The 14,872-nt window shown below is 39.9% G+C and overlaps 2 protein-coding genes across 2 annotated transcripts in view; one reads left to right on the plus strand and one right to left on the minus strand.

The window, feature by feature from the left end:
• LOC135703957 (kinesin-like protein CG14535) overlaps positions 1-14,872 on the minus strand; it is a 382,313-nt gene that overhangs the window by 41,578 nt on the left and 325,863 nt on the right. The window contains exon 7 of the mRNA XM_065225313.1: positions 5,771-5,977. Within this exon, the coding sequence (XP_065081385.1) occupies positions 5,771-5,977 (207 nt within the window). The remainder of the gene's footprint in view (positions 1-5,770; positions 5,978-14,872) is intronic.
• On the plus strand, positions 11,880-13,283 carry LOC135703959 (serine-aspartate repeat-containing protein F-like; the record flags this gene model as incomplete). The annotated part of the gene is made up of 1 exon (XM_065225315.1): positions 11,880-13,283. A coding segment is annotated over one exon (1,404 nt), but the record flags the coding sequence as incomplete, so codon positions are not given.

The raw sequence follows: 14,872 nt of genomic DNA on the forward strand, positions 1-14,872 counted from the left end.
TCATATCAATAAATGTTGTAGAATATAATTGTCTTTGTGATGTTCATAAAGTAAAAAAGTAGAAGAGTCTGTGCCGAGGGGCATGAAGGGAAGCTTGACGTAGGACCGCTAGTGGACGGAACAAATGTGAACATTTAGTTATTTTAATTGATCAATCATAAATTATCTTAACTCTTTCCGTTTTTTATTTGTAAGCGTATCAAATTTGTAGTATTTAGTTCAAAGAGAAAGTTGATGAAGAGAATCCAAGGGACTGTCAACTTGAGTATTTAAAAGGTGTATTTTGAATTTTTTGCTACTTATTAATTTTTAAGTTTTGTGCATTTTGGTATTAAAATGTATTCAATTCACCCCTCACAGGATTTCCTTCCGAATTATATGAATGGGACGGGGCGGAAATTATCATTTGAGCAGAATATGTAAAAAAGGAGGGACTTCGAGAAATTGAACTCGTGAGAGCTAATTTTCTCACAACTTTGATTTTATTGGCTTTTTGGGGACTGAATATACACCCAAAGCGAATTATTCCCACTTCTCTCAAATTCTATTTGGATTTTTAACACTTCCTACCAGCGTGTTCTGGAAAATGGTCGGACGATGATTAATCTCACCAATACATTCAGGCCTACAATTTCACACCTTCTATAGAGACCAGGTTGAGCCTTGATAGCAAGCTGCTTGCGGGAACTGATGACCCTGACAAATGTCCAAATAATACTCATAACAAATGTATGGTGGTGCTGCTGCTGCTGCTGCGGCTGCTGGACTGGACACCACCACTTACGGTGATTGAATGAGCACCGTTCAGTGGGACCGCATCGAATTCGATTTTTAAGTCTGTGTTAGGGAATGCGCTGTTTTCAGACATTCGGTGATAATTTTGATCACCATTGCAACAGTTGGACATTTGGTATTTTTCAATAGTGACCTATTGAAAATTAACTAAGTGTTCATTTTAGCAGATTGGTAGATAGATTGCCAATCGTTTGGCTTGTTTAGAATTAAAATCTATCTGATATTGGTCGAACACTGACCTCTTTTCGTAATGCTATGCATTTGGGTTTTTTTTAAATTGCGTGGATTCTATAGATCCTGTGGAGATCTATCTAGGCCTGATGTATGTGTTGGTAGAGGGAAACATGTAAACTTTGCGGGAGACGATGCTTAACACTCGAAAGCAATTTTGTGAAATATGAAGTAAAACAAATCCTAGCTAGTTCTGTTTGATGATTTTGTTTGATTTTATTTATTTGTAAAGTCGCCGGGAAATACCAGCTGGCGATTTGTTTTTTAAGATAACTACTTACTTGAAAACAGGTAAAAACTCACAAGGCTGTTTTTTTCATGGTATACAGTGTGATAATTCAATAATCAATAAATTATCTCAACATTTAGTGGCAAACTATTCATAAATTTTGGTAACATACAGAAAATTCTATGATCCACATTAAATTTCATATGTAAGAGCCGATTGAAACAATCTTTTCGACGTCACTACAAGGGTGATTGATTAAACGAAAGAAACAAATCGTGCGGAATGAAAGCCGAGGAAAAACTAATTGCATCAATATATTCAGGCCTACAATTTCACACCTTATATAGACAGGTTGAGCCTTGATAGCTAGCTGCTTGCGGGAACTGATGACCTTGACCAATGTCCAAATAATACTCTTTAACAAATTTTTGGTGGCCCTGAAAAGGACCGTTTTGTAGTTATATTTGAGTAATTCTGAGCTAGGTGTTCAACACGGATGAGGCTGTCGGGCTGTATGTCGTTTGGAGTGAGGGTGACACGCTTGGCATAGATGACCGACCCGCAGCGACAATGCTGGACATTTACCAGTTTTTCAATAGTTTATTGTTGAAAATCAACATTCGGAAACATTGTTATCGATGCTTAGTCATATTTCTGATCGATTGGTGATAAAATTATTGAAATTGAACCAGGGGAAGCTGAGTTATTAACGGTCAAAATCTTTCATAATTTTGTAACATGTTCCATTTTCGGTTTTCACGAAGTGTACCCTCGTATAGAAATCAAAGACGTAGTCCTACGTCAAAAAGCAAGCATCCTGATTGAGTGGCAAAAAATAAAACAAAAGATTCCAGTTTTATATGTGGATGCTCTATTTATAAAATATCGAGTATCGCTTCATCACGCATGTTAAGAACTCGAAATGTATTTCAACTGTCACCTCACAGAACGAATTATGGTAAAAATGGACCAATTAATAGAATGATGAGAGTGTATAATAATTATTGTGAGCATATAAATCTAACGATGTCTAAAGATACAGTAAGGAGAACACTAACTGCTAGGATTTCATCTCGTTAAGTTTAAAACAATTTTTATTTTTTAGATATTTGTATATGCAGTCTACATTTACTGACAATTTCAAATAAAACGTATGTTTTAAAATAGCGTGTAAGGCACCAGCATTATTGTAAAACGGTCTACACTGATTGACGACAAAAAAAATAAATAAATAAATGGAAAACTATCTCCCCAACGTCTACAGCGTTATCACAACCTATGATAAAGGTGACGTCATTAATAAAATATTTTAGAATTTCAATTGTTTGTCTTCTGCCCATGTTGTTAAAAACTGTATGTATGAGGTTCTCAAAAGAGAGCCTCCTCCGACCGTCAAGGATTGTTGATATCGTTCTCTGCAGGTGCGACCACGCCGGCGTCACTCGTGAACATTCATATAATTTGTGCTTCAATGTTTCTATTGCTCCATTACAGTGCTCGTTGTTGACTCGTCGAATTGTGTGCTCTATCTTTTCGTTAACGAGTAGATACCAGCTACTACGCTGAGCTGAAGAGAGTCTTCTGCTTCCGATGTTAAGCCACACGCGCTTCCAATTCACTGCAGGATAGCGCAATTCCACTCTCGGTTGATCTGTTTGGTCAAGGAAAAAGCGGTGAATTTGATCGGAGGAAGGGTTTTGTTGGATTTGTTGAGGCAAGCGAGGGTATGCTCGCAGGATTGTTTTTAGGCAAGGGAGATCAGCAGGGGGATTGTTGGGATTTGTGTGGGTAAGAAAGGAATTATAAAAGGGAATGGAGCCGATCTCCTTGAGATGCCGATTGATCAGCAGCGCTTTTGCTTTGAGCACCGGCAGCTGTAGTTTCAGTCCTCTTGATCCCGTGTCCGTGCTAATTGTTGCATTGGCCCACGCCCTGGATGCCTTCTCCATAGAAATGTCCCCATGTTAACTGTTATTTTGGCAATATGAACACAGTAAAGTGGCAATACGGACGAAAGATACCAAACCTTGACCGTGATGAAGGTGTTGAGAAGGACCACCTTTTGGTAAAGAGTAAATGTACGCAATGAATGCAGCCACACCTGTTGCGACATTTTGCCTATCAGCATATCCCAGTTAAGTGTGATCATGTGCCGTAAAGAATTGGCAAAAATCACACCCAGAATTTTTATCTGATTTTCTGTGCTCATCCAATTCGCTTGAATCGGGTTTCCATTAACGAAACCGACATCCATGGACGTTGTTTTGTGTAGGTTAAGTACGGCTCCAGACACACGCCCGAAGCGATGGAATGGATGGAATAGGTCTCGCATTGTTTCGATCTTGCTTGCCGATGTAGTGCTGACTGTGATATCATCTGCATATGCCACGATCAAGTCGAAGCCACACACTCGCTCGAGGGAATCAAAATAATATCAAAATATTAATTAAACCGAAATTAAAAAAAAAGCATATCAAAATATGTTATCAACGTGATTTCTAAAACATAATTTGATATTATTTGAACAGTATTTTGATATCAAGCTATTTTAACTTTTATGTCGGTCTAATTCATACCAATTTAAGGTATCGAGATATTCGTTCCTGCTCGGGTTACCAGTAGCTACAGAGCTGTACTCAGGATTTCAATTCAGGTGGACAGCTCTCATTTTTGCGCCCGCTTTTTTTTTTTTTTTTATTTTATGATGCCCTCATCTTATTCACTAAAAGAAACGATTCTCTGACATGGAGTGAGAGTTGCTCAGCGTCTAAGTCTGCGTTCCATTTGGGGAATTTTCAATTAAATTTGATTGATGGAAAATTTTAAAATAACACTTCTATTTCACAGCACTTATTTTTGGCAGGCAAGATAAAAAAAAACACGTAGTTGAAAATCAGTCGATTAACAACAAAGGAATTTTCAAACATTTTATTTTATATTGGAAATGTCAAAATTAAGTGACATTTCTTCAAATGGAACACAGCAAGTGAAAGATTTATTTACAATCATATCCTTACACTCCCTGTATTGAGCATTGCACGGAAAGATTTAACATAATTTTCGTTTCCAGTTTAGGGAAATTGCTTATAAGGTTTTAGAATTTGTCACACAAGAACGAAACAGGCAATTTTCATGATTTTTTTTATAAAAGTCGCCTGTAAACATAGCGTGAACTTTTGATTGTAGAGCCTTCAATGTACGGAAATCCGATTATTGTTTGTTTCGAAGCTATAAAGCGAATTTCAAAGCAACCGTTAATCAAATTTCTAGTATCATCGATACATTTCAAGTGCTTGCATCGGGCTTAGTTGTAACTCCCGGTTCACATGAGAATTACCTTTCGAACCTGAATTCCACTGATGATATTGACTGTAATCCACCACCAACGTTTAGACTCAATTACCCCAATCACCTAAAACTCAGCTCCCAGCGCGAGGCACCGGTCGGCTAATGACATTATCACGTTGAAAATCTTAAATCAATTAAAATTAACACCGAAAGCTGTTTCAATCAATTAATTAACAAGCTTAAGCGTTTTGTTTCCTGCATCAGTTTTCCTCTGATCACAGCCTGAAACACTCGATAGGGATATGTGTATGAGCTTTCAATTCCCAGAGCTTCCTCACTGTTAGTGTCCCGCGCCGCTCGCTTCCCAACTGCTTCATTGACTTGTTACCAAGCTGTACTGGGGATTCATAAACCATCTCGACCTCTCCGGTTGTATCAATATATGATGAATAAATTAACTTTCATACATATATGATGGCCTGGCATGGCTTCCGCTGTGGAATGGAGCGGAGTGGATCCCAAATCCTGGTCCGATTTGAACAAACGATAATAAATGTATAACATGTTGCCGAGCAAATTGTCAGCCTCATTTCCACCAGCAGTCCACCCACTAACGCACCACTCATCGACGGTGGCTGTGGTGTGGCGGAACACAGATCGGAAGTATGAGGTCCAGAACCTATCTGAACTGCTGTTGCACACGTGTCGTCTCCGTTCCAGTGAGTGAGGCACAAAAAAGTAAACTGAACGCATTTGCTGGGTTCAGTAAATGATCTAAGGGGGAGTAACGATCCTTCCGGAACTGGTACTTGATTTCAATTTAGGGTTATTTTAAGTACTTGCATAGTTATTAATGGGGAGTTTCAAAGTGTCTCGTTGTGTAATAAAGGTTAAAAAAAACCCAAACACGCAAACCCCGACTACACCTATGCAAATGACCGGCCTCAAAATAAACCTATCCTGGAAGTGGTAGTGCGGTGCAAAGCTGTGACATTTATAAAGTTATAATAAATGGGCTTTGAAGCGTATGGCATCAACAATCGAGTTCATCGAGGAAGAGCAAGCCAATAGGGGACCGAACGGGGGGTTTGATATGGGAAATCGAAAACTGCAAATTGGCCGCGAACTTGCAAGCTTACTGGCCAGTCAGTACTCTGTGTACTCTCTGTAGTAAGTAGGATGCAGAGGCTAGCTCTGCTAGGAGAGAAGCGTGATGTGATTAATTACCTGTCGCATGGCCGGCGAGTAAATCCCTAGACGATGAGCCTGGTTTTGTTGCGTTCACTCCTAGGGCACTGACACGGACCGAGAATCTCGCGCCTGATTTCTGACGTTTCTCATTAATTCCTTTGTACAGCCACGAGATAGCACACGGGATGGCACCGAGGTCCGACGGGGGCGAGGCCAGCGTTCCGAACATGGTGCGGGTTTGTCCTGTGGGAGAAGATGTGAAAATTATTGTAGATTTTATCGATGCAGAACGTGAGTTTTAAATCATTAACCTGTTGGATGCAAGCTATACAGTTAGAAATAACGTGAACAATTGCATAATTGAAACCATTACATGTAAAATTAAGTTCCCAGAGCTCGAAACATATGTTGCTTGACTAATAGTAAGTTTGCTTAAGCTGGATTTCACGACTTTCATGATTGTATTTTATGTAAAATGTAACGTTCGACATGTCAGTCTGCGTCAGCACCGTAAAATATATGCCCACTTTATAAATTATACCATATAATCCGTTATTCTTATAACTTAGCCGTAGAGTAATCGACAATTCAAAAATAAATTAATTCATGTCATATAGATCGAAACACATTTTGGAAATGGCAAGCCCACCTACATTCAAAAATGCTAAATACCCTTTACTTTACCTGATTCCTAGTCTCAAACAACACGAAAAATATATCCGAGGCAAGTGCTCCACCCACTCGCGGAAAACTTGATGCCATTTGCTTCGTCGGCTCGGTTTTCCGTTCCATTGGTGGCGGTAATCCAATACCCCACTATCAGCCACTCCGGCTGTCAGTCCCTTACTGGTGGTGGGGGAGGGGAATGGGCACAGTTCAAACATATCGGCTTCGATCTATTTGGCAATGTGTTTTATCGCCCCTGGAGCGATTTATTGACACCCCTTTTAAATTTTTAAAAAAATTTTTTCGTTTCTGCCGTTCGAAAGCTGGTTTTGTGTTTTGCATTTCGGAATCCTCCTACGATGATTGTGTCGCGCAGTGGTGGCATTGGCGATATTGACGACGACTTCCATTAGTTTGAATTTGGAGAGCATTTATCTTGTTGAGAGATACTGTCGAAGTACCACGCCGCAGTGGAGCTTCTGGGGGAATGGGGGGGAGGATCACGGCTGACGGGATAACGGAATTTGGTGCCTGCTGTGTGGAATTGGTGAGTTTTTTTTTCGAGGCAGGGGTGCGGTATGGCATTCTGAATTCAGGATACTAATGCTTAATGGTATTGAAAATCAAGCAGTTGCTGGTAAGTTTTTAGAACGAATGTTTTAGATTATATTAGTAGTAACGTTCAATCATTTCCAAAGTGGAAAGTGAAACATGTGCAACTTGATTCCAGTTTCTAGAGCATACCACTCTTTCTTGATCTAGTTCTAGTAAAGTTCTAGCCTGAAAAAGTGCCCTTAAAGGGTGATACGGTCAAAATTTGGTCAAGGTAAAACGCGTGTAAATCGGTGAAATCGTTTATTTAAAAAATCAAATTAAATTTCTTTTTCAAGTTCAATTAGTATAAAATTCAGGAAAAATATTCAGTTAGGCCTCCGCTTTTCCAAATCCGAATTGCCGGGCCTTACGCTTGACCCCTGCCATCAGATTTTGTACAGCCACCTTGTCCACCTTCTTCGCCGCAGAAAGCCAGTTTGCCTTGAACTGCTGCTCGCCCTTAGCAGTTTTTTTTGGTCTTCTTTAGGTTCCGCTTGACAATAGCCCAGTATTTCTCAATTGGGCGGAGCTCTGGCGTGTTGGGAGGGTTCTTGTCCTTGGGAACCACCTGCACGTTGTTGGCGGCGTACCACTCCATGGCCTTTTAACCGTAATGGCAAGATGCCAAATCCGGCCAAAACAGTACGGAACAACCGTGTTTCTTCAGGAAAGGCAGCAGACGTTTATTCAAACACTCTTTCACGTAAATTTCTTGGTTGACAGTCCCGGAAGCTATGAAAATGCTGCTTTTCAAGCCACAGGTACAGATGGCTTGCCAAACCAGATATTTCTTTGCGAACTTTGACAGTTTCATGTGCTTGAAAACATCTGCTACCTTTCTCCTTCCTTTTGCCGTATAAAACTCCTGTCCCGGAAGCTGCTTGTAGTCGGCTTTGACGTAGGTTTCGTCGTCCATTACCACGCAGTCAAACTTCGTCAGCATCGTCGTGTACAACCTCCGGGATCGCGCTTTGGCCGTCGTATTTTGTTTATCATCGCGATTTGGAGTCACTACCTTCTTGTAAGTCGATAGTCCGGCTCGTTTTTTGGCTCGATGCACGGTTGTAGACGATGCACCCAGCTTATTTGCGGCATCTCGGAGAGAGAGGTTAGGGTTTCGCTTGAAACTACCGGCAACTCTCTTTGTCGTCTCAGCGGCTTCCGGTTTTCGATTTCCCCCCGATCCAGACTTCCTGGCTGTCGACAAACGTTCCCCAAACACTTTAATTACATTTGTAACGGTTGATTTGGCAACTTTTAGCGATTTTGCCAACTTTGCGTGCGAGTAGCTCGGATTTTCGCGATGCGCGAGCAAAATTTTGATACGCTGCTCTTCTTGCTTGGACGGCATTTTGACAACTGAAGAGTGAATTCCAAAATCAAAATAGGAGCAACATTCTACACACACACACCTTCAAAATGAGGGGTGTTCAGGTTTTTTAAATGCAAAATTGAAAGAAATACGTCAAGTTGATATTGACCAAATTTTGACCGTATCACCCTTTAGATAAAATTGACTCCAGGTACAGGCAAAGAGTTAACTTCACTTATAGTGGAATTCAGCATGTCTCACTCCTACAATTTTAATCGAATTTCTTTATAATTTGGACATAATAACATTGTAATTCTCATTTAAATTCATCTGAAAATGTAAAATCTTGCGCTGAATCCAAAAATTTAGTCAGAAAAAATTTCAGTAGGATAGTTTTCTAGATACAGCTTATAAATGAGCATTCACCTAATAAAAGTTTGTTTACTTAGCTACAAATATCCCCGGCTGTAATGAAGCTATATCAATTTTTCCAATGCCTAATTAAAATCGAGAAAATTTTCTTTTAATCAATTTTTTAGTAAGATGAGTGGTATTGTTGACACAACCACTTCAAATATTTGTATTTACCTTGCTTAAATTTTTTGCTGAATTCCAATTTTTCTTGGAACAATGCAAATCATAAAAAAAATAAACGAACTATTAATTAACAGCAATACCACTAATCTCACTGACAAATGATGTTCAGTGGATCAGAATGAATTTTTTTCACCTTTTATTTGATGTTCAAATCATTGATATAACTTCATTATATCCGGAGATAAATAAACTTTTTTAAGTGAATTTCAATTTTTAAGCTGTATCTAGAAAATTATAATTCTTTGTAATTTTAGAGATTAAATTTTCAAGTTATTTTTTTTTAACTTTTACTTGTAACTACTAGTTTTATAGATTTCTGTTCAGAAATCACAAATCCCTTCGTCCTTTAGAAGACAAACCACTTGAAACTTTCTTTTGAATTCTGTTGAAACTTTCCTTGAAATAACTTTGGAACACTCCTCGGAAATGACTGGAAACTCTTTTGGAATCCCACAGAAATTTCCTAAAACTCGATCCAAATAGTCCTTTGCATACCAAAGATGATGTAAATTATGCTCTTGAATCTCTGACTACTTCTATAGTTGAAGCAAGAGCTGCCTCAGTACCAAAATGCGAGGTTAAATTCGATTCAATTATAATAGCCGACGATCTTTAACTCTTCATCCGTTGGAAAAATGTCCGTAGGAGACAATATCAAATAAAACGCGATTCTGCCATAAAAATTATCTGGCGGGATTTTGAAAAACAAATTAAAAAGCGATTCTCTGCCCTGAGGAACAAAACTTTTGAAAATAATAATTTGAAATAAGACCCGAGTTAAAAACCCTTTTGGAAGCTCACAATTTTTTTTTAAAGATCTTCAAAGCCTATTCCAGCACTCAAAGCAGGTGGTACATTTTTGATCACAAATTCGGAAAAAGCTCAGAAACTTGCTAAGCAATTCTAGAACCCCCATAATTTTAGTTTGGGTATTACTATTGAGAATCAGGTTGCTCGGGATTATCTGAATATTTTCTCTTGGGAAAATATGTTTGATTATTCCTGGGGGACTGATTTGGACGAAGTAAGATCTAAAAATAAATAGTTTCATAATATGAAAGCTCCAGGTGATGATGAAATTTTCTATATCCTCATCAAAAAACTCCCAGAGAGTACCTTGTCGTTTTTGATAAATCTATTGATTATATATTTCTACTAGGCATACTTTTTTGATTAATGGAAAAACTCAAAAGTTGTTCCAATTTTGAGGCCGGATAAAAATCCAGCTGAAGCTTCTAGCAACCATCCAATAAGTTGGCTCTCTTCAATAATTAAACTTTTTGAAAAGATAATTTTGAATAGAATGATGCTTCACATTCGCTATGGGTAATCAACTACTCATCAACTCTTAAGAGTTACCAATTTAATTCGTGCAAACAAATCTGAAAGCTGCTCAACTGGAATTATCTTTCTAGACATAGAAAAAGCGTTGGACATGCAAGTTTGATTTCCAAATTCCAAATTTGAACAACTACCTGTCAGAGCAAGAGTTCCTCGGGGTAGCATTCTTGGGCCTTTATTGTTTAAAATTTTTATCTCCGGCCTCCCGAATTTGCCTCGGGGTTGCCACAAAGCTTTGTTCGCTGATGACAAAGGCATTTCCGCTTAAGGAAGAAGGCTTCGTGTTATTTGTAAAAGACTGCAGAACAGTTTAGGAAAATCTTTTCTTATTTACAAACAATGGAAGATTGCTCCCATTGCTTCCAATACTCAAGTTATAACATTTCCACATAAGCCTAAAGCTTCCTGTTTGAATCCTAGTAGGAGTCACATAGTCACTATGAACGGAGTTGCAATTTCTTGGTCAAGTCAAGTTATATATCTTGGATTAGTACTTGACCAAAAATTATCTTTTTAAGAACACACATTCGAGGCAAGTTTTTAGACCGGCCATGCTCTACGTTGTGCCAATATGGTCTAGTTGTTGCAATACCAGGAAAAAAGCACTTCAAAGGATTCAGAACAAAATTCTGAAAATGATTTTGAAGTTGCCTCCCTGGTACAATTCTATCGGGGTACATAGAATTTCGAATGTTGAGACATTAGAACAAATGTCAATCAAAATAATTAATGATTTCAGGCAAAAATCGTAGCAATCTTCAATTGAAACGATTGATTCCCTTCATAACCCGATAAAATTTAGTTGTAGTTTTTAGTTTTGAGATGTCAATTGTTATACAAACATGCAGGTATAGAAGACACGTTTAAAATACACTGGAGTCGCTTTTTACGCGGGTGATACGTCCCGCGTAAAAAAAAACCGCGTAAAAAAAAACCGCGTAAATTCCGGAATCCGCGTAAAAAAAACCGCGTAAATTCCGAAATCCGCGTAAAAAAAACCGAGTAAAAAAAGACCGTGTAAGAAAAAACCGCGTAAAAAGCGATATACCGCGTAAATTCTGAAATCCGCGTAAAAAAAAACCAAAATCCGCGTAAAAAAAAACCGCGTAAATTCCGGAATCCGCGTAAAAAAAAACCGCGTAAATTCCGAAATCCGCGTAAAAAAAAACCGCGTAAAAAAAAAACCGTGTAAAAAAAAACCGCGTAAATAGCGACTCCAGTGTACTGAAATGCCAAGGTAGGAACAATGTAAAAACACTTGGATATATATCATAACAATTAAGGCTGGTAAGTTACTGCAGTAGCCGGAGCAAACGGAAGAAACAAAGAGTTAACAAAAAACTATTAGCTCCAATTCAACGACGACAACACTGCTTGAAGTTCTTCTCATATTTTTTTAATCACTTCGAGAATTGTAGTTGCCGTTAGATTACCCTTATAATCCCATTTATATTTGGTTATAAATGGTTAAGGAATTTTCCTCAAGGAGTCACCCTTCTTCTCCTTTGTATATTACGTCCAACTGGAACTTTACGCCTCAACTTCAGTGTGTTTTTTTAGCACTTCGACATTTGTTGATTGCAGGGCTGCGGAGTTGAATCTAAATCGTCTGACTAAAACTCCTATGATTTTAAAACAACCGATTTCGACTCTGTCTCCGTCTTCTACTCCAACTCCGATGCCGACTCCGACTCTGATTCCAACTCTAACTCCGAATCTGATTCCAACTCTGACTCCGACTCTGACTCCGACTCTGACTGCGACTCTGACTCCGACTCTGACTCCAACTCTGACTCCGACTCTGACTCCGACTCTGTCTCCGACTCTGACTCCAACTATGACTCCGACTCTGACTCTGACTCTGACTCCGACTCTGACTCCGACTCTGACTCCGACTCTGACTCCAACTCTGACTCCGACTCTGACTCCGACTCTGACTCCGACTCTGACTCCGACTCTGACTCCAAATCTGACTCCGACTCTGACTCCGACTCTGACTCCGACTCTGACTCCGACTCTGACTCCGACTCTGACTCCGACTCTGACTCCGACTCTGACTCCGACTCTGACTCCGACTCTGACTCCGACTCTGACTCCGACTCTGACTCCGACTCTGACTCCGACTCTGACTCCGACTCTGACTCCGACTCTGACTCCGACTCTGACTCCGACTCTGACTCCGACTCTGACTCCGACTCTGACTTCCAATCTGACTCGCAATCTGATTCCAACTCTGACTCCGACTCTGACTCCGACTCTGACTCCGACTCTGACTCCGACTCTGACTCCGACTCTGACTCCGACTCTGACTCCGACTCTGACTCCGACTCTGACTCCGACTCTGACTTCAACTCTGACTCCGACTCTGACTCCGACTCTGACTCCGACTCTGACTCCGACTCTGACTCCGACTCTGACTCCAACTCTGACTCCGACTCTGACTCCGACTCTGACTCCGACTCTGACTCCGACTCTGACTCCGACTCTGACTCCGACTCTGACTTCCAATCTGACTCGCAATCTGATTCCAACTCTGACTCCGACTCTGACTCCGACTCTGACTCCGACTCTGACTCCGACTCTGACTCCGACTCTGACTCCGACTCTGACTCCGACTCTGACTCCGACTCTGGCTCCAACTCTGACTCCGACTCTGACTCCGACTCTGACTCCGACTCTGACTCTGACTCTGACTCCGACTCTGACTCCGACTCTGACTCCAACTCTGACTCCGACTCTGACTCCGACTCTGACTCCGACTCTGACTCCAAATCTGACTCCGACTCTGACTCCGACTCTGACTCCGACTCTGACTCCGACTCTGACTCCGACTCTGACTCCGATTCTGACTCCGACTCTGACTCCGACTCTGACTCTGACTCCGACTCCAACTCTGACTCCGACTCCCACTCGGAAAAAAAACACGGTTTGGCATTACTGCCGAAAGTTTTAAATCAGTCCAGAAAATTTAATACTTTCGCAAGTGAGCCTATCCTTGAGCGATTCAGCATTTTCCCTACTGAATTCAAGCTCATCTGAAGCTGAACACACGGATTCCGTGTTTCCAAATTCTTTTCCGAAGTGATTCTAAACTGTTCCAAAGCTCAGAAATGGTTCAGTTATTACAAACTGAAATCATTTCTGAACGTACTATTCAGATAGTTTTGAATCACTTTAGAACATGTCTGAATCTCTTTCGAGAAATGTTGTAATCTCTTCCGTAAGAACTGAATAATTTCGGAAAGAACTTAATCACTTCACAAACTTCGGAATGTACTGTATCAATTCTCTCATGATTACAGTCACTTCCTCAAGAATTGAATCACTTTTAATTAACTGAATTACTTCAGAAAAGTTTCGAATCCCTTCAAAATATATTTAATCACTTCTGAAAAATCAGAACCACTTTGGGGAGCACAGAATCATAAAAAAAAAGTTCAAAATCTCTTCGAACACTTAAGAAAATCTCGGAATCAGTTTTCTGAAGTGATTCAATACTTTCTGAAGTGATTCAATACTCTCTGAAGTGATTTTGAACTTCTCATTAGCTATTCAGTGCTCTCTGAAACGATCCAGTATTTTCAGAAGTGATACTGAACATTTCTGAAGTGATTAGCTACTTTTCGATTCGATAATCGATTTCGATTATTTATTTTCCGTGCTGAGCACCAATGCTACCGACGCCAGGAAGGTAGCTCCCACACCTGGATTCTACCTATCAACCCATCAACTTATGAACCGGGGACCAACGGCTTCACTTCCCTTCCGAGGGAAGGCGTGATCAGAGATGTTATGTCTCAGAATATCCCGGTGGCGCCGACTGGGATTGAACCCAGGCCTGATGGGGTGAAAGGTAATCACTACACCACCGGCGCCGCTATTTTTCAATTATTATCTTTAGTAATTCAATTATTATCTTAAGTGATTATTTAATACTTTTCGAAGTGATTCCGAACTGCAATGAAGCGACCCAGTAATTTTCGAAGTGTTTCCGAACTATTCTCAAGTGATTCAATACTTTTCGAAGTTATTTCGAGCTATTTTGATATCTAATCATTTTTAATCTAACATAAACACAGCCAGCTCTTGAAAGCATCCTGGAAAATGATGGATATACCTCCATAATTTTTCATGTCTATTTGATTTATGTTTCACATCGAAGATGCGTCACACATATCAAAACGGCCAGGCATACTGTGCAGCATTTAAGGGGCAAGATGATTCAGAAACATCGATGTTTCAGAACCCAATAAATGGATGAAACGTGGACATCTCGTACCGTACGTTCCGATTTTGGTAATAATATGATTGGTTGGTTGTTGGAAGCATCAAAGCTAGAAAGGTTAAGTGATGCTCCATTTTCTTCTGATGGTTGGGACCTAAGCACTAACTTTTGTCCTAGCCTTTCAGGACTTATGGCTATAGCGCCATTACACGCTTTCTGAAAAGTGAAGAGGGAAAGGAAAAGGAGAAGGACAAAGGGAAAAGGATTATGTAAACTCTATGAACATAAACAACATTTTTGATTTGAAATATACATATACAAGACCAACAATTGAAATGGACTCAACTCATTTTGTAAACAAACCTTGTAAGGCCATTTTCTCGCGAACCGAAACCTACATTCG

The sequence above is a fragment of the Ochlerotatus camptorhynchus genome, unplaced genomic scaffold (genome assembly GCF_037179485.1).
Source record: "Ochlerotatus camptorhynchus isolate MF236.1 unplaced genomic scaffold, CSIRO-AGI_Acam_v1.1 ptg000225l, whole genome shotgun sequence".
In the NCBI taxonomy this organism is placed as follows: domain Eukaryota; kingdom Metazoa; phylum Arthropoda; class Insecta; order Diptera; family Culicidae; genus Ochlerotatus; species Ochlerotatus camptorhynchus.